The 21,156-nt window shown below is 36.1% G+C and overlaps 1 protein-coding gene across 1 annotated transcript in view; it reads left to right on the forward strand.

The window, feature by feature from the left end:
- The window catches only part of SANBR (SANT and BTB domain regulator of CSR), a 59,389-nt gene extending 38,558 nt beyond the window's left edge, over window positions 1-20,831 (forward strand). The window contains exons 14-21 of the mRNA XM_061210959.1: window positions 672-704; window positions 1,972-2,071; window positions 15,730-15,821; window positions 17,089-17,117; window positions 17,196-17,269; window positions 17,754-17,842; window positions 19,734-19,825; window positions 20,715-20,831. Of these exons, the coding sequence (XP_061066942.1) occupies window positions 672-704; window positions 1,972-2,071; window positions 15,730-15,821; window positions 17,089-17,117; window positions 17,196-17,269; window positions 17,754-17,842; window positions 19,734-19,825; window positions 20,715-20,751 (546 nt within the window). The 3' untranslated portion in view covers window positions 20,752-20,831. The remainder of the gene's footprint in view (window positions 1-671; window positions 705-1,971; window positions 2,072-15,729; window positions 15,822-17,088; window positions 17,118-17,195; window positions 17,270-17,753; window positions 17,843-19,733; window positions 19,826-20,714) is intronic.
- The last annotated feature ends 325 nt before the right edge of the window (window positions 20,832-21,156 follow it).

Below are 21,156 nucleotides of genomic sequence, written 5' to 3' on the forward strand. Positions count from 1 at the left end.
TGTAAACATTTTTTTGGTATGAAATTCTTTTTGTTAATTGTATTCAGTAATGCATTTAGTTTTTCCAGGGTTTCAAAACAGAGATATTTTCAAGGTGACTGGAAAGCTTTGATTCCTTTGATTCCTGTTACTAACAGCCAGGGAGTCTCTGTTTGCCTGTGAACTTCCTGTCTGTGTTAGTTGAAGTAGCATTTACTTGAGAAAGTGAAATATTCCATGTAAAATGCATTATAAACTTTAGATGGCTGTGTTTAATTACTAACATTTATTTATAAATTATATACAAAATAGCAAATTAGATTTCTTGAATATCCATATATCTGGTTCCTTAAATTTATAATAGAATATAAACATTAAAAAGTGATTGAAATAATTCACAATATAAAATTATATTATCTCTATATGTGATTTACTTGTCCTTTGGAAATGACCCTAGGAAATGTTGATTTTTTTTTTTCTTTTTTGTAGACATACACATTTTTTCTGGGCAGGGAATACAAAAGATTGTACTATATCATTTTTAGATGAGTTTAAAATTATGTTTCAACCTAGAAGGGAATGAACTTTTAAAACTTTTTCCAACTCTTCTACAATATCCATATGAAAATAAGGAGCTGCAATCTGGGTAGATGCAGATATATTAATCTCTTATTCCTTTGTCTTTTTTATAGTTCTTATCACTGAAAAACTGGACACTGCAGCTGGTAAGTGAGCAACTATATTTCACTTTCATGAATCTCTTTCTTCCTAAATCAAAGTTCAGTTTAATAGAATCTCAGTATCTAATTTTATAGATTTTAGTTAAATGTATATCATCCTTTTCAGCTTCTGTAATTTCGCACTTATTAAACAGTCATTGTTTAAAACAGACACATACTCCATTATCTGGCTGCATAATCCATAAGTTTTCTTAAATGACTTTTTTAAAGTCACTTTTAAGTCACATTTAGAACATTGAACAAAACAACATATCAATTAAGTTCCAATTATTTGGTTGTTTGATTGATTTATTGATTTTTTTGTTGTTTTTTACCTATTTGCCATTACTATGCCATCTGCCACCAGTATTCACAAGAATGGAATAGAAATTTGTATCAGTGATAACAGACAGTAGGGTAGATAGATGGAGGAAACTGATGCTGATACGTTCAGATAATCCAGCGCCACATTCACCCAGAGAATGTGCACATTTACTTGTTTATGAGACTACATTCATATTGGCAATTATTGTATTTTAGTTTAATCTTTTTTTTTTTAGGTTTATTTATTTATTTTTGGCTGCATCGGGTCTTAGTTGCAGCACGTGGGATCTTCGTTGAGTCATGAGGGGATTTTTTGTTGTGCTGTGCGCGCTTCTCTCTAGTTGTGGCATGCGGGGTTTTTTTTTTTTCTCTTTTCTAGTTGTGGCACGCAGGCTCCAGGGCACATGGGCTCTGTAGTTGTGGCACGTGGGTTCCAGAGAGCGTGGTCTCTGGTTTGCGGCACGCAGACTCTCTAGTTGAGGCGCACGAGTTCAGTAGTTGTGTCACGCGGGCTTAGTTGCCCCACGGCATGTGGGATCTTAGTTCCCTGACCAGGGATTGAACCCACATCCCCTGCATTGGAAGGCGTATTCTTTACCACTGGACCACCTGGGAAGTCCCTAATTTAATCTTAATATCAAGGAAAATACTTTCAATTGAGTGATAGAAGTGCAGTTCAACAAATACTGAGTACTTATAATGTGCCCATCACTCTGCTAGAATCTGTGAAGGAAATAAATTTTTAAAATATTTAATGTAATGCTATCCTGTCCTAAAAGTAGAAATTCTTACATCCATTTCCTGAAAGTTGTGCTAGACAGTGGTCATTTTATCAGTTCTTGTTTGGCTCATTCATCCAAAATAAATTTAGATGGGTGTGTTTGAAAGAATTCATTGGTGATGTGATAATATACAGTTTTAATACGATGTATTTGTTTTTTTAATTCAGAAACAACAGTCATTATTTTCAGAAGAAGAAGAATATACCACTGGGTCCGAGGTCACTGAAGATGAAGTTGGAGATGAAGAAGAAGTATCCAAGAAACAAAGTATGGATTTCTAAGTTAAAAATCAAGTCTCACTTTTATGAGGAGGGTATATTCCAAAGGATTTAATGCAAGGGATAAAGAATTGGCTTTATAAGTCTACATGGTAGGTTACAACATGGAAAAAATAAATAATAGAGGCTTCATCAAGATTCCCTAACCCTGACACTAACACAGAATACTCATAAAACTATTTTTTTTAAAAAGTGCAATATACTGAGAAATAATCCTCCGAGTTTTCATTTCAGGTGTAACCTAATGGGTTTCTCAAAATGTGTGACTATCTCATTGTACCTGAGATGATTTGAAGTGACACTCAAATGAAGCATTAAATAATAGTCATCAAAGTATGATTTTTTAAGTTAAAACCATAACTTTATACACCTATAGAATGAACTTGTGTCAAAATTTTTCAACCCATTAGTGAGAGAAATAGCAGGGAAAGTTAGGGTTAGGGTTAAGCATTTGAAGGCTCAGGTATTTGTAGGCATTTGAAAAAAATGTTAAAAAAAGATTGCAAATTAGATACAAAACTGATTAATGTCATACAAGGCAATAAACCCATAACCACTGGGGTTATCTTTGTTTTCCTTTTTTCCTTTTTTTGGCCCCGACACGTGGCATGCGGGATCTTGGTTCCCCAACCAGGGATCGAACCCGTGCCCCCTGCAGTGGAAGCGCAGAGTCTTAACCAATGGACCACCAGGGAAGTCCGGGGTTATCTTTTCTATCAGACAGAAATCATTTGCATTTCTATTAGAAAAATTTGTAAGGTAACATGAAACTTCACAGCATCTGGGCCTTCAATCAATAGTAGACAGGAAAGTCAAACATAAGGACGTTCTCTTAGAGGATTAAGTAAGCAGTCCTCCAATATATCACTTAAAGGACGTGCAGTCTTCCCTTTGTCTTATTTCTAAGTTTTATATAATTTTTCTTTACATGTTGAATTCCCCTAATGAAAAAACTAGTCATTTATCAATTATTTTTCAATACTAATTAGTGAAGGAGAAAATGCTACTATGTTGTGTGTGTGTGTGTGTGTGTTTCACAGTTGATTGAGGTATAGTTTACATGTAATAAAATTCATTCATTTTTAAGTGTACACTTTGATGAGTTTAAGCATAGTCGTATAACCACCACCAAAATCAAGACCTAGAATATCACTCCAGAAAGTTTCCTTTTAACCCTTTACACTCAGTTCCCTTTCCCCACTCCCGATCCCAGGCAACCACTAATCTGCTTTTTGTCACTGTGGTTTACCTTTTCTAAGATCTCATATAAATGGAATCATGAATAGCCTTTTGTGTCTGGCTTCTTTCACTTAGTATGATGTTTTTGAGATTCATCCATTTGTTGTGTGTATCAGTAGTTTGTTCCTTTTTATTGCAGAGTAGTGTTCCATTGTAGAAATATACCATAATCTGTTCATCCATCCACCATTTCATGGACATTAGGGTTCTTTTCAGTTCTTGGCTGTTATGAATAATGCTGCTGTGAACATTTGCGTAAAAGTCTGTGTGGACATATGTTTTCATTTCTCTTGGGTAGATACCTAGGAGTGGAATTGCTGGGTCACATGCTAAGTGTATGTTTAACTTTATAAGAAACTGCCAAACTGTTTTGCAAAGTGACTACCATTTTGCATCCCACCAGCAATGTATGAGAATTCCAGTCACTACACATTTGTACCAATACTTGGTATTATTGTGGTTTTTTTTTTAATATTAGGCATTCTAGTGCGTGTGTAATTCTACGCATCTTTTCATGTGCTTCTTGGTCATTTACATGTCTTTTTTGTGAAGTGTCTGTTTAAATCTTTGCCTTAAATCTTTTTTAATTGAATTGCTTGCCTTATTGAATTGTAAGAGTTCTTTATATATTTGTGGATACAAGTCCATATGTTTTGCAGATATTTTTCCCTAGTCTGTGACTTGCCTTTTACTTTTATTAACATTGTCTTTTGAAAACAAAAGTTTTTAATTTTGTGAACTATAATTTTTTAGCTTTCCTTTTATGTTTCAGGCTTTACTAGCTAAGAAATCTTTGGCTACCCCAAAGTCACAAAGATTTTCTATGTTTTCTTTTAAAGGTTCTATGACTTTAGCTCTTATATTTAAGTATACAGTCCCTTCCAGGTTAATTTTTGTGTGTGGTATGAGGTAAGAGTCAAGATTCCTTTTTTTTTCCATAGGCATAGCCAGTTGTCCTAGTACCATTTGTTGAAAAGACTGTTCTTTCCCCATTGGATTACTTTAGCACCTTTGTTAAAGAATCAGTTGACCATTACATATGGATCTACTTCTGAACTTTGTTCTCTTCCATTGATTCTTCTGTCTTTACATCAGTATATCAATGTCACACTGTCTTAATTTTTGTAGTTTTTAGTGACTCTTGAAATCTCGTGGTGTGAGTCCTCCAAAACTGTTCTCTTGTCTTAGATTATTTTGGTATTTCTAGGTGCTTTGCTTTTCCTATACATTTTAGAATGAGTGTGGATATTTCTACACAAATATTGCTGGAATTTTTATTGGAATTGTGTTGAAGCTGTATGTTGCTCTTTTTTTTCCCAATGGCAAGTCTTCCAGTCCATGAACACGGACTGTCTCTCCATTTATTTAAGTCTTCTTTAATGTCTCTCAATCATGTTTTGTAGTTTCACTATGCAAACGTAACATCTTTTGTTAAATTTGTTCCTAAGTATTTTCTTACGCTTCTATAAATGGAAGTAGGTTTTTTAAATTTTCCAATTGTTCATTAATGGTAATATTGAAATACAGCTGGTCTTTGTATATTGACTTTGTATCCTATGACCTTGCTAAATTGACTTAATTTTTCTTTGCTTATTAGATTCCTTTCAGTATGTATGCCTTTTATCTCTTTGTCTTGCCTTTTTGCGTTGCTTAGGACCTGATGTTGAATAGAAGTGGTGAGAACAGACATCCTTGCCTTGTTCCTTATCTTAGGGGGAAAGCATTCAATCTTTATATTTTTAAAGATTTTTTTTTTTGATGTGGACCATTTTTAAAGTCTTTATTGAATTTGTTACAGTATTGCTTCTGTTTTATGTTTTGGTTTTTTGGCCACGAGGCTTGTGGGATCTTAGCTCCTCGACCAGGGATCAAACCCACACCCCCTGCACTGGAAGGCGAAGTCTTAACCACTGGGACTCCAGGGAGGTCCCCTCAATCTTTAACCATTAAGTATGTAACGTTAGTTGTTGGCTTCTCATAAACGTCCTTTCTGAGGTTGAGGAGGTTCCTTTCTGTTTCCAGTTTGCCACATGAATGGGTGTTGAATTTTGTCAAATGCTTTTTCTCCATCTACTGAGATGATAATATAGTTTTTCTCCATTATTATATCAATATGATGAATTACATTGATTTTTCAAGTGTTACGTCAGTCTTCCAAGGTAAACTCCACTTGGTCGTGAGGTGTTTTTCTCTTTATGTGTCACTGTATTGGACTTGCTTGTATTTTGTTAAAGATTTTTTGTTTGTGTTCATGAGGGATATTTGTCTGTAGTTGTTTTGTTATGTCTTCTTCAAGTTTGTTATCAGGTTAATAGCTCATAAAATGAGTTGGAAAATGTTCACTTCTCTTTTCTGAAAGAATTTGTGTAGTATTTGTATTCTTTGTCCCTTAAAAGTGTGGTGAAATTCAGCAGTAAACTCATTTGGACCTGAAGTTTTCTTTATAGGAAGCTTTTTAATTATCAATGAAGGTCTTTAATTAATATAGTGCTATTCAGGTTTTCTATTTCTTCTTGAATGTTTTGATAATTTCTTTCAAGGAATGTGTCCATTTTATCCAAGTTGTCAAATTTATTGGCATAAAGTTGCTCATGGTATTTTCTTATTATCCTTTTCTGTCTGAAGGATCTCTAGTGATGGCCCTCTTTCATTCCTGATATTGATAATTTGTGTTTTATCTCTTTTTTTCTTGGTCAGTTTAGCTAGGGGTTTATTAATTTTATTGATCTTTTCAAGGAACCAGCTTTTGACTTCATTGACTTTCTCTATAGTTTGTCTATTTTATATTTCATTGATTTTCACTCTTGTATTTACTACTTCCTTCCTTGTAATTACTTTGGACTTAATTTCCTCTTTTTTTTAGCTTCTTAAAGTGAAAACTTAAATCATTGGTTTTTTACTTCTTTTCTAGTATAAGCATTTAAAGCTACAAGTTTCACTCTAAGCACTGCTTTTAAGTATTCACAGATTTTGATATATCTTTTTTTCATTTATATGCAGTACGAAATATTTTCTAATTTCCCTTATGATTTTGTCTTTGACCCATGTGTTGTTTAGTAATGTGTTTAATTTCCAAATATTTTCAGATTTTTCTGGATACTTTTCAGTTCTCGGTTTCTAATTTAATTCCATCATGGTCGGAAAAGGTACTCTGTGGTTTCATCTTCTAAATTTTATTGACACATGTTCCAGATGTGCATGAAAACAATGTGAATTCTGCTGTTATAGGTGGAGTAGTCTTTAAATGTAGGGTCAAGTTGGTTTGATTTTCTGGTACAAGTCTTCTCTAATCATATTCTGACTACTTGTTCTATCAATTACTAAGAGAGTAGTATTGAAATCTCAAGCTATGCTTGTTAATTTATGTATTTTTCCTTTCAAGGCTGTCAGTTTTTTCTTTGTGTATGTGTTACAGCTTTGTAATTAGGCACATATACATTTATAGTGTATTGACTCTTTTATCATGATGTACCCCTCCTTGTCTATAGTAAAACTGCTTGTCTTAAAGTCTGTTTTGTTTAATATTAAAGTAATCACTCTAGATTTTTTTTGTTTACCGTTTGGATGACATATCTTTTTTCTATCCTTTTATTTTGAACTTCTTCATGTTTTTAAATTTAAAGTGTGGGGACTTCCCTGGTGGCGCAGTGGTTAAGAATCCACCTGCCAATGCAGGGGACACGGGTTCAAGCCCTGGTCCGGGAAGATCCCACATGCTGCAGAGCAACTAAGCCCATGCGCCACAACTACTGAGCCTGCGCTCTAGAGCCTGCGAGCGACAACTACTGAGCCCACGAGGCACAACTACTGAAGCCCACGTGCCACAACTACTGAAGCCCGCGTGCCGCAACTACTGAAGACCTCACACCTACAGCCTGTGCTCCGCAACAAGAGAAGCCACCGCCATGAGAAGACCACGCACCACAACGAAGAGTAGCCCCCACTCGCCTCAACTAGAGAAAGCCCGCACGCAGCAACGAAGACCCAAACAGCCAAAAATAAATGAATAAATAAAATTTAATTTAAATTGTGTATCTTGTAGATAGCATATTGTTGGTAATTGCTTGTTTATCTAGTTTGACAATCTCTGCTTTTTTTTTTTTTTTTTAATTTTTGGCTGTGTTGGGTCTTCGTTGCTGTGCGCGGGCTTTCTCTAGTTGTGGCGAGTGGGGGCTACTCTTCGTTGCAGCATGCGGCTTCTCATTGCGGTGGCTTCTCTTGTTGCGGAGCACGGGCTCTAGGCACGTGGACTTCAGTAGTTGTGGCTCGCAGGCTCTAGAGCGCAGGCTCAGTAGTTGTGGAACATGGGCTTATTTGCTCTGCAGCATGTGGGATCTTCCCGGACCAGGGCTCGAACCTGTGTCCCCTGCATTGGCAGGCGGATTCTTAACCACTGTGCCACCAGGGAAGCCCAATCTCTGCATTTTGACTGGAACATTTATTCTATTTATATTTAATGTGTTTATTGATATGGTTGTACCAGGTCTGCCATTTTACTATTCATTTTCTAATTTTTTCAGATGTTTTGCTTCTCTGTTTTGCCTTTCCTGCTTTTTTTGTGCTAAGAAAATAATTTTAGGATATTATTTAAATTATTTTATTTGCTTTTCAGTTATATTCTTTGCATTTGTTCTAAAGATTACAACATGCCTCTTTAACCTATCACAATCTACTTAAAGGTAATATGAATTATTCCAGGTAAAATAGAAGAACCTTAAAATAATATATAGTTCCATTTACTTCCCCTTCTTTGTGCTATTGTTGTCATATATATGTGTATATAAATATCATATATCATGATATACATATCATACATTTATATATATAAATGTATATTTTTGCTTTACACAGTTATACGTCATTTAGAGAAGAATAAAAGAAAATATATACAATTAGTATTTTATATTTATCATTTGTCTCTGTGTCTTTGTTACCATCTGATGTTATTTTCTTTCATTCTGAAGGACTTCTTTCATTATTTCCTGTAGTGCGGGTATACTAGTGAATTCTCTTATTTTTATTCATCTGAAAAGGTCTTTATTTTACTTTTGTGGTGTTTTTTTTTAACATTTATTTATTTGGTTGCACTGGCTCTTAGTTGCGGCAGGCGGGCTACATAGTTGCGTCTCGAGGGCTCCTTAGTTGCAGCTCACTGGCTCCTTAATTGCAGCACATGGGCTCCTTAGTTGTGGCATGTGAACTCTAAGTTGAGGCATGTATGTGGGATCTAGTTCCCTGATCAGGGATCAAACCGGGGCCCTCTGCACTGGGAGCATGGAGTGTTAACCACTGCGCCACCAGGGAAGTCCCTTGCTTTTGTTTGTTTTTTTTTAATAAATTTATTTAGAGAGGGCAGACAGCAGAAGCAAGAAGAACTACAATCCTGCAGCCTGTGGAACAAAAACCACATTCACAGAAAGATAGACAAAATGAAAAGGCAGAAGGCTATGTACCAGATGAAGGAACAAGATAAAACCCCAGAAAAACAACTAAATGAAGTGGAGATAGGCAACCTTCCAGAAAAAGAATTCAGAATAATGATAGTGAAGATGATCCAGGACCTTGGAAAAAGAGTGGAGGCAAAGATCGAGAAGATGCAAGAAATGTTTAACAAAGACCTAGAAGAATTAAAGAACAAACAAACAGAGATGAACAATACAATAACTGAAATGAAAAAATACACTAGAAGGAATCAATAGCAGAATAACTGAGGCAGAAGAACGGATAAGTGACCTGGAAAACAGAATGGTGGAATTCACTTATGTGGAACAGAATAAAGAAAAAAGAATGAAAAGAAATGAAAACAGCCTAAGAGACCTCTGGGACAACATTAAACGCAACAACATTCACATTATAGGGGTCCCAGAAGGAGAAGAGAGAGAGAAAGGACCCGAGGAAATATTTGAAGAGATTATAGTCGAAAACTTCCCTAACATGGGAAAGGAAATAGCCACCCAAGTCCAGGAAGTGCAGAGAGTACGATACAGGATAAACCCAGGGAGAAGCACGCCAATACACATAGTAATCAAATTGGCAAAAATTAAAGACAAAGAAAAATTATTGAAAGCAGCAAGGGAAAAACGACAAATAACATACAAGGGAACTCCCATAAGGTTAACAGCTAATTTCTCAGCAGAAACTCTACAAGCCAGAAGGCAGTGGCATGACACATTTAAAGTGATGAAAGGGAAGAACCTACAACCAAGATTACTCTACCCAGCAAAGATCTCATTCAGATTCGATGGAGAAATCAAAAGCTTTACAGACAAGCAAAAGCTAAGAGAATTCAGCACCACCAAACCAGCTCTACAACAAATGCTAAAGGAACTTCTCTAAGTGGGAAACACAAGAGAAAAAAAAAGACCTACAAAAACAAACCCAAAACAATTAAGAAAATGGTAATAGGAACATGCATATCGATAATTACCTTAAACCTGAATGGATTAAATGCTCCAACCAAAAGACACAGGCTCACTGAATGGATACAAAAACAAGACCCGTATATATGCTGTCTACAAGAGACCCACTTCAGACCTAGGGACACATTCAGACTGAAAGTGAGGGGATGGAAAAAGATATTCCATGCAAATGGAAATCAAAAGAAAGCTGGAGTAGCAACACTCATATCAGATAAAATAAACTTTAAAATAAAGAATGTTACAAGAGACAAGGAAGGACACTACATAATGATCAAGGGATCAATCCAAGAAGAAGACATAACAATTAGAAATATATATGCACCCAACGTAGGAGCAGCTCAATACATAAGGCAACTGCTAAGAGCTCTAAAAGAGGAAATCGACAGTAACACAACAGTAGTGAGGGACTTCAACACCTCATTTACACCATTGGACAGATCATCCAAACAGAAAATTACTAAGGAAACACAAGCTTTAAATGACACAAAAGGCCAGATAGATTTAATTGGTATTTATAGGACATTCCATCCAAAAACAGCAGATTACACTTTCTTCTCAAGTGCACATGGAACATTCTCCATGATAGATCACATCTTGGGTCACAAATCAAGCCTCAGTAAATTTAAGAAAATTGAAATCATATCAAGCATCTTTTCTGACCACAATGCTATGAGATTAGAAAACAATTACACAGAAAAAAACGTAAAAAACACAAACACATGGAGGCTAAACAATACATTACTAAACAACCAAGAGATCACTGAAGAAATCAAAGAGGAAATCAAAAAATACCTAGAGACAAATGACAATGAAAACACGATGATCCAAAACCTATGGGATGCAGTTCTAAGAGAGAAGTTTATAGCAATACAAGCCTACCTCAAGAAACAAGAAAAATCTCAAATAAACTAACCTTACACCTAAAGGAACTAGAGAAAGAAGAACAAACAAAACCCAAAGTTAGTAGAAGGAAAGAAATCATAAAGATCAGAGCAGAAATAAATGAAATAGAAACAAAGAAAACAATAGCAAAGATCAATAAAACTTCTCAAAGCTGGTTCTTTGAGAAGATAAACAAAATTGATAAACCCTTAGCCAGACTCATCAAGAAAAAGAGGGAGAGGACTCAAATCAATAAAATTAGAAATGAAAAAGGAGAAGTTACAACACACACCGCAGAAATACAAAGCGTCCTAAGAGACTACTACAAGCAACTCTATGCCAATAAAGTGGACAACCTGGAAGAAATGGACAAATTCTTAGAAAGGTATAACCTTCCAAGACTGAATCAGGAAGAAATAGAAAATATGAACAGACCAATCACAAGTAATGAAACTGTGATTAAAAATCTTCCACCAGGACTTCCCGGGTGGCGCGGTGGTTAAGAATCCGCCTGCCAATGCAGGGGACACGGGTTCGATCCGTGGTCTGGGAGGATCCCACATGCCGCGGAGCAACTAAGCCCATGCACCACAACTACTGAGCCTGTGCTCTAGAGCCCGCGAGCCACAACTACTGAGCCCGCATGCCACAATTACTGAAGCCCTCATGCCTAGAGCCCGTGCTCCGCAACAAGAGAAGCCACCACAATGAGAAGCCTGTGCACCGCAAGGAAGAGTAGCCAGTCCCCCTTCGCCCGCGACAAAGCGCGTGCGCAGCAACGAAGACCCAACGCAGCCAAAAATAAATTAATTAATAAAGTAATTTAAAAAAAAAAAAAAAATCTTCCACCAAACAGAAGTCCAGGACCAGATGGCTTCACAGGTGAATTCTATCAAACATTTAGAGAAGCGCTAACACCCATCCTTCTCAAACTCTTCCAAACAATTGCAGAGGAAGGAACACTCCCAAGCTCGTTCTACGAGGCCACCATCACCCTGATACCAAAACCAGACAAAGATACTACAAAAAAAGAAAATTACAGACCAATATTACTGATGAATATAGATGCAAAAATCCTCAACAAAATACTAGCAAGCAGAATCGAACAACACATTAAAAGGATCATACACTGTGATCAAGTGGGATTTATCCCAGGGATGCAAGGATTCTTCAATATACGCAAATCAATCAATGTGATACACCATATTAACAAATTGAAGAATAAAAATCATATGATCATCAAAAAAAAAACTTTTAAATATTAACAAATAAAATCCAGAAAAAAAAAAAAAGGTTAATATATCAAGTAATTGACCGAGTAATGTTTATATCAGGAATGCAAATTTGGTTTTACATTTGGAAATACATTTCATCATATTAACCGAATAAAGGAGAAAATCCATATCATCGTCTAAAAAAAAATTTATTAATTTTATTAATTTATTTTTGGCTATGTTGGGTCTTCGTTGCTGCTCACGGGCTTTCTGTAATTGCGGTGAGCAGGGGCTACTCTTCTTTGTGGTGCACGGGCTTCTCATTGTGGTGGCTTCTCTCGTTGCAGAGCACGGGCTCTAGGCGCACGGGCTTCAGTAGTTGCAGCACATGGGCTCAGTAGTTGTGGCTCCTGGGCTCTAGAGCACAGGCTCAGTAGTTGTGGCGCATGGGCTTAGTTGCTCCGCGGCACGTGGGATCTTCCCGGACCAGGGCTCGAACCTGTGTCCCCTGCATTGGCAGGCGGATTCTCAACCACTGCGCCACCAGGGAAACCCCTTGCTTTTGGTTTTTGGGGTTTTTTTAAATTTATTTATTTATTTATTTATTTATTGTTGGCTGCGTTGGGTCTTCGTTGCTGCACACGGGCTTTCTCTAGTTGCGGCGAGCGGGAACTGCTCTTCGTTGCGGTGCGCGGGCTTCTCATTGCGGCGGCTTCTCTTGTTGCAGAGCACGGGCTCTAGGCACGCGGGCTTCAGTAGTTGTGGCATGCGGGCTCAGTAGTTGTGGCTCACGGGCTCTATAGCGCAGGCTCAGTAGTTGTGGCACACAGGCTTAGCTGCTCCGCGGCATGTGGGATCTTCCCGGACCAGGGCTCGAACCCGTGTCCCCTGCACTGACAGGCGGATTCTTAAGCACTGCGCCACCAGGGAAGTCCCTGCTTTTGTTTTTGAAGTACAGTTTTCTTGATATGTAATTCTTTGTTAATAACTGTTTTTTCTTTTAGCACTTCAAATATGTCGTTTCAATGTCTTCTGGCCTTGATTGTTTCTGATGAGAAGTCAGTCATTGTGATAAAATTGGTCTCATATATCTCATTCTTTTTCCTTGTTTTTTACAGGGGCTAAAATTTCCAGTGGTGGTAGTTTTCATTCTTGTCTTGTTCTTTATTCAATGATAATGCCTTTAGTGTTTAACCATTAAACATAATATTGGCCAGAGTTAAAAAATAAATAAATATGTCATTTCAGTGTCTTCTGGCCTCCATTGTTTCTGATGAGAAGTCAGTCATTGTGATAAAATTGTTCCCCTCTGTATGTAATGTGCACTTTTAATCATGCTGCTTTCCAGATTTTCTTTTTATCTTTAACTTTTAGAAGCTTAACTATGATATGCCTAGATGTGACTTTCTTTGTGTTTATCTTACTTGGGATTTGTTGACCTTCTTGGATCTGTAAATTAATGTTATCTTATAATCGTTATTTCTTTAAGTATGTTTTTTGCCCCTTTCTCTCACTCGTTTTCTGGAGCTCCAGTACACCTATGACCTTTTGATAACTTCACATTCACTGATTCATTTTTCTGCCATTTCACATTTTCTCTTGAGCCCATCTGGTACATTTTTTCATTTCAATTATTGTGCCTTTCAGCTCTAGAATTTCCCCCTGGTTCTTTCATACTTGATGTTTCTCTGTTGAGATTCTCTATGTGCTTACTCAATACTACCATTTTTCCTTTGAACATATTTATAATAGTTGCTTTGAAGTTATTGTCTCCTAAGTCCAACATGCTGGCCCTCTCAGAATCAGTTGCTATTGACTGTTTCTTTTCTGAGTATTGACTGTTTCTTTTCTGAGTGTTTTCTGTTTCTTTTCTTTTTACTTTCTTTATCTCATAACTTTTCAGTGAAAATTGGACATCGTACATTATCTTTGTGCAACTCGGAAATCTCTTTTGTTCTTCTGAGGATTGTTGGGATTTTTGTTCTAGTAAGCAATTAACCTGCCGGAGCCAAACTGCAAAATCCGTCTCCTGGCTGGTATGCAGTGGATGGTGTTTTTCATAGGTTTTTTGGCTGCTGACTGCTACTGCGTTAGCCTGCCCCCCCCCCAGGGGCCACACCAGCCTGTGTAATTTAGTGGTCAGCCAAGGATTTGGACAGAATTTATATTCAGATTTGGGGGCTCACCTGCTTAGTGGTTTCCTTGCTTTTTGGGTTCCCTCCTAGATTCCTACTTGTTTTTCCAGTTCCCAAGTCTGACCTCTGATACCTCAAGCCTATAAGACTCTCAGAAGCTCAAGCTAAAGGCAGTTTGGGGAAATCATTCAGTCAGAAGGCACAAGAAACTCCCACATCTCACAAAGAACAGTTCTGTCTTGCAAGGATCAACACCCCACCCTAGTTTCTGCTTGCCTTTTTAGCTGGGCTTCCTAGGGTCTCCCATATACCTGCAGAGTTTAACACTCAGCTAGGAATTTGGGCATAGTTTATACTCACATTTTAGACCTCAAGTCTCTTTCTTGCTTCCATATTTTCCCCTTTAAATTTCCAGCTTCTTGGGGATTCCCTGGCAGTCCAGTGGTTAGGACTCCACGCTTCCATTGCAGAGAGCATGGGTTCAATCCCTGGTCAGGGAACTAAGATCCCACAAGCCACGTGGCACAGCCAAAAAAAAAAATTCCAGCTTCTCTGTTGCTTCGAACTTTATCATCTTCTCCCTAGAACTCAAGGCTGTAATTTTCCTCTCTGAACTGGGGAGGTGGGGAGGTACCCTCAGACAAGAAAGCCACAAACTCACAGTTCTTAGCTCGTGCATCTTTCAAACATAAACATTGAACTTTCTATCTTCCTTTGACTATTCCCCAGTACCTGCAGATGGCTGTTTATAATATTTTTGTTCTGTTTTTAGGGAAGGAATTGTCCAACCTTTTCACACTGCCATTATCATATGTCCCACCCTATCATGGCTTTTAGAAATTTTATAACACTTAAATCTCCCACTTTAAAAAAGAGACACGTCAGAGGCTCAGGGCTTGCCAGCAGGCAAATAAATCTATCCAGATTATTGATGTTGTTTTGTCTTTATTCTGTTATCTTCAAAATTATCTTCTATGTAGCACATTTTACAGGTTTTTCATTTATGGTAGTGATAAAGTTTCCCTTTTAAGATAGAGCAAAAAGTGTGAAGGTGGTGTACAAATAATTGACATTTGGGAAACAATGATCTAATGTGCTATTCTTAACCTTCAAACATTGTTTTTAGAGAAATATTTCTTTCCCCTCCCTCTTTTTTGCCTCTCTCCTTTCTCCACTAAACTGTCAGCCAGAGTAAAGCAGAATACTGACTGCAGGAATGCCTTAGTTTCAAATATACTTTGTCCCAGATCTGGTTCTTCACAAGATCATTTATGTTCTACCTCCATTTTTACCTTCATAGCCCACCTCCTGCATGAACAAAAGACATTTTAAAGATTTTTTGTGAGCTCTTCTCTCCTCCCATTCTCAAATTGTGTTTTTCTGGGTTATAGTTATTTTTTCTATAAAAAATTTGGAATTAGGAGGTGTGACTCCACTGTCAAATTAGATTCAAAGAAAGAAATATGGATAATTTCCCCAACATTTTTCTGTATTTAATTTCACTGGCACTTGGAATTCATTGCCCTCATTTTTTCCGCAAAGATTTTCACCAAGTAGAAAGAAGAAAAGTAATTAAAATGAACCTCTGTAAAGCACTTTTAGTTTGATTTCTCCATATATTTACTTTTTATCCCAAGGTAATTTGTTAGTTTTTAAAAACAATGTTTTATTTTTCAGTGGTTTTATTGTTTGAATGTGACAAGTGCATGGGAAAAGTATATGGGACTTATGCTCATAACATTGACCTTCTGTTATCAGGGAAAAAGGAGAAGCCAAAGAAATTCACTAAACAACCAAAAAAGCAGATGTCTTCACCCTGTGGTCAGAAGAAAGAAAAGGCATTGGAGAAGGTAACACTAAATTATCTATTACTATTCTAAAGTTCATATTGAGAAATAAGCAGGTACAGCCAGGAAAAATTCGAAAAAGAAGAGTAATGAGTGTCACAGTGGAATGCTAGCAGTGTAAAAATGAGTGAAGAATCACTATAAAGACCGAGATTAAAGATCTCTAAGGTATATTGACACATGAAAAAAGGAAAGTGAGTTTGGGAGAGAGAAATTAGGGGTTTGGGATTAGCATATACAAACTACTACTATATATAAAATAGATAAACAACAAGGTCCTACTGTATAGCACAGGGAACTATATTCAATGTCTTGTAATAAACTATAATGGAAAAGAATGTGAAAAAGAACATATATATATATATATATATATATATATATATATATATATATATATATATACTGAATCACTTTACACCAGAAACTAATACAACATTGTAAAGTAACTATACTTCAATAAAAAAAAAAAAAAGAAAAAAGGAAAAGTGCAGAGCAGTATGTATAGTGGCATATTATGCTACCATTTGTGTAGAATAGATGAAGGAATATATATGAATTTTCTTGTATATCCATAAAATATCTGTGGAAAGCTATACAAGAAATTGATAAAATTAGTTGCCTCTAAGGAAGGGAACTGAATGTCTGGGGGACAGAGGCTTTTTACTGTATATGCTGTTTGTACTTCTTGAATTTTGAACCAGTATTACTTACTCAAAAAATAAGTAGGCTTTAAATTTTTAAAATAAATATTTTATGACCTTTTAAAATTATTCTTATTTCCCCATGCCTTCAAAGGAAGGAGTAAAAAGCCAGGTAGGAATAAGAGAACAGTATAACTACAGTTGGCTAAAAGAGAAACTATAGATTCTAAAAATGTGTGAAAAGCTGGAGTTCAAACAAGTTCCACACAATATATGTTGGACGGGTTGTACGTTCATCTCCATGTTAAGGACCAGAGGCACAGAATGAGTGAATTCTAAAAGATTGCATAGAGGTGGGGGGCTTCCAGGTCAGACAAATAAAACTGGGTTCAAATTCTAGGTCCGTTTCTCTGTGGACAAGTTTCTTAACTTCTCTGAAGCTGTTTATTATAGAGATAATAGTAGCACCTATCTCACATGGTAGTTGCAAGGCTTCAGTGAAAGAATGCTTGTAACGCTCTTGGTACAGTATCTTTCACCCAATAAATGTAAACTCTTTTTGTATTACCTATAACGCTAATCAGTAAATATGTTCTAATTGGACCTTAATGTTGTCTACTTTTTTTTAGTCAACTTCTAGAGATGTGTCTCCTTTCATGTGAGTATTGCTCCTTAATCCAGTCAGATGTTCACTGTAAAAGCATCAGTGCTGATTTTTGTTTAATTTTTTCAATAGCGTGAGTATGCAGAAGAATAAGTGGGATGCCACAAGATCCTTGAGATTCAACCAAGATGCGCAAAGAGAAGATGGTAAGTTTTATTATTTGTGTAATGTACAAATTAGGTCTAAATAGCAATGATAGGAATCTTTTATTTTATGAAGTATGCTGAATAGCTTTAAAGATTCCAACTGGAATAAGGCCCAGAATTAGCACATTCCCTTAGGCATCAACCAGAGTTTCATTACTAGACAATCCCAGTAGATAATATGTTGTTTTATGTATCTGTCATTTTGAGACCTCTCAGACTGACTTTCACCCACTACTTCCACTCTCAAGAAGGCTGAATATGTCTTAGGCTGACTTACAGTAATATTAAAAGCTGCACAGTTATCTGTATATGAGCCATTTTGCCACTTGCAGCCTAAAATACTTCAAAGATAAATAGGTGTATGTGTCTGTAAATAATATCCAATGATATTTTCATAAACTCTTGATGATTGCAATCTTCTTTAAGAAATAAAAGTAATTAAACATCCTCATAAAAAGTAAGGTTTATTAATTTTTACCTTCAGATCAACGGCGGATGTCTGAAATTACAGGGCACCTAATAAAGATGAGATTGGGTGATCTGGACCGAGTCAAGTCAAAGGAAGCAAAAGAAGTAAGAATTATTTACTCGTGTACTGTGCTTGCTTGGATATGCCTTCCTACTTTATTTTCATCATAAGTATAAAGATGCTTTATAATTTTAAAAGAATAAATTTTTTATGTATTTTTATATTCTATACCAGTTAGCCAGTTTGTTCACATAAGTTTTTCACCACCTCTTACAGTCCATAGGTCCTCTCTATAACACACATAGTAAAGTACGTTGTTACTGAAAGTGTAATGTCCAACCAAGAGCAGATTAACTCTGCACTGCAGACTGTCCAGAGGGTGACCCCCTGGAAGTTGCTAATTTTCATCAACTCTGCATGCAGTGCTTAGACATTATCTTTAAAATAAGAGGTTATCTTACTGAAAATGATCACAAGAAATACCTGTACTCTTACGGAATTACATGTTAGTCATAACATTATGTATCATCATTAGTACCAGTATTATGTATTCACAGTTACACTTGCCCCTAATTCTTTTATTTAAAAATTTACTTCCCTACAAGAAGAAAACACAGGAAAAAAATCTTTATCACCATGGGTTAGGCAAGTATTTCTTAGCTACCACACCAAAAGCATTATCCATAAAAGAAAAAAATTGGCAAATTGGACTTCATCAAAATTTAAAACTTATTTTTGAAAGACATTATTAAGAGAATGAAAAGACAAGCCATAAACTATGAGAATATATGTGTAAAATATTTATCTGGTAAAGGATTTGTATCCAAAATATATAAAGAATTCTCAAAACTCAATAATAAAATAAACAATCCAGTGACAATAAGTGGGCAAAAGATTAATCATACACTTCAGAAAGAAGGGATACAGGTGGCAAATAAGCACAGGAAAAGATGCAACATCTTTAGTCATTAGGGAAATGTAAATTAACACCTCAACAAGATACCACTATACACCCACTAGAATGCCTAGAAAAGTTTTGTTTTGTTTTGTTTTGTTTTTGGCTGCATTGGGTCTTCGTTGCTGCGCGCAGGCTTTCTCTATTTGTGTCGTGCGGGGGCTCTTCTTCGTTGTGGTGTGCGGGCTTCTCATTGCGGTGGCTTCTCTTGTGTGGAGCGCATGGGCTCTAGGCCTGCAGGATTCAGTAGTTGTGGCTTGAGGGCTCTAGAGCACAGGCAGGCTCAGTAGTTGTGGCACACGGGCTTAGTTGCTCTGCAGCTAAAAAAGTTTTTTAAATATGCTGGCAAGAATATAGAGCAACTGGAACTCTCGTATATAGCTAGTAAGGATGCAACAGGGAATGGCTACTTGGGAAAACAGTTTAGCTGTTTCTTATACCATTAAATGTTTACTCACCATACAGATCATTTCACACATATCTTTACAGTGGCTTTATTTAGAATTGCCAAGAGCTAGAAACAACCCAAATGTCCTTTACATGATAAATGAGTAAGACTGTAGAATAGATAAAAAGAATGAGCTATTGATACATGTTGCAACATAGATGAATATCCTACACATTATGCTAAGCAAAAGGAGCCAGATTCAAAAGGCTACAGACTGTATGATTCTATTTATATAATGTTCTGGGAAATGCAAAAGTATAGGGACATAAAACAAGTCAGTGGTTGCCAGGAATTGGTAGTGTCAAATCGTTGGACTTAAAAGGGGCACAAGGGGATTTTCTTGGGGTGTTTGAACTGTTTTATGTCTCCATTATGAGTGGTTACACAACTGTATGCACTTGTCAAAACAGTGCACTAAAATGGGTGAATTTTACTTATATAAAATAATAAAAATAAATTGTAACTCAGAGCCTGAATTTAAAAAATCAAAATAAAATTACTTCTAAGTTAACAAGTAATACCATTTCAATAAAGCAGAGCTTCTACTGGTTCCTTAACGATAATAACTTAATTTTTCTCCTTTACTCTGCAGTTTGCAGGAGGTATTTATTCCAGGCTTGAAGCACAAATCAAGGCCTCAGTGCCAGTCAGTGCACGGCAAAGCAGCTCAGAGAAAAACACAAGGTGAATCAGCATAAATGAATTCAGAATGCCACTAGCTTTGAGTGATTTTTTTTTTTTTTTTTTGGAAAAATCATATGAACACTAGAAGCACATAATTTGAGTTTGGTTTTATTTTGTTTCAGGGATTTGATCATCAAGACATTAATTAGAACCAGATTTTACCTTAAAAGTTAAGACTTTAAAAGGTCATGATCACAAAATTTAATGAAAGTATACTTTTTTAAAAGTTTTTTGTTTATTGAGTCAGCTCCGTTCTGATCCAACTGTGATAAAAATGTAAGCTATAGTGTGAATTAGCAGAATTTTTATACTATTTGTAGATAATATATTACTACTTTATATAAATCATTGAAACTTTTCTTGTTTCTTGTTCTATCTCTCTTAATAAAATCTAATTTGTATGTTCTGTGTCATTTTACAGCACAGATTTTCTTTGAAAGATTAACAGTTACTGAGATTTGATTATTAATACTACAGATCCAAATGCCTTATCTGCAATTCTGAAATCCAGAAAGCTCAGAAAGCCAAAAGCTTTTTTCATACATTTGTGGCAACTCAAGCCTGACCTGAGCTACTGTGGTACTATTTATAGTTTTTACTTATCCCACTTAATGTAAATGCTCATTTGTTTCACTGAAGAAGTATTAATGTGTTTGGTTGCGGGGCACTGCTCCAGATTCATGATATACAATATATGTACATATTATTTCCCCCAAATTAAAAAATATCTGAATTCCAAAATATATCTCCAAGAATTTTTGAAAATGGATTATGGAGCTACATGAAGTTTCATTAAACTTTGACACTGTCAAGCAAACATGACCTAAAGCAGTGGCAACTTACTGTTTTAGAAGCACCTCTGACCTTCTTTTCTGTTTAAAAAATCTAGGTCTAAAAGTCGTTTTGGTCAAGGTCGGCCTGCGTAAAGCACCTTAAAATATAACTAAGAAGACAGAAGACTCACCTCTGGACATTTGAAATTGCTCATCACTTCTTGAAGGTCTTCAGAACGATGACTTCTAAATGTTTTAAGTTATTTATTAATTATTCTTGCAAGCCACATAAATCGTAGTGCTAAGGGAAATATATAGTTAGGTCTTATGAAATCTAATTGTAAATATGAAACTTCTTAAACCTAATTTTCCTTTGGTGTGATGCTAGGCTATGTAGAAAATTAGTATTTACAAATTTGCATAGTTAAGGCTCCTAGTATTTGTTATCCTTTATTTATTTGAAAGAGAAGAGGTCTAAACTCTCAAGTACCTAAGAGTTTTTTAAGACCTTAAAAATTAGGGGAACACAGCTGGTAGTGGTATGGTACATGTGCACTG

This window comes from Eubalaena glacialis, chromosome 14 (genome assembly GCF_028564815.1).
Source record: "Eubalaena glacialis isolate mEubGla1 chromosome 14, mEubGla1.1.hap2.+ XY, whole genome shotgun sequence".
Classification (NCBI taxonomy): Eukaryota; Metazoa; Chordata; class Mammalia; order Artiodactyla; family Balaenidae; genus Eubalaena; species Eubalaena glacialis.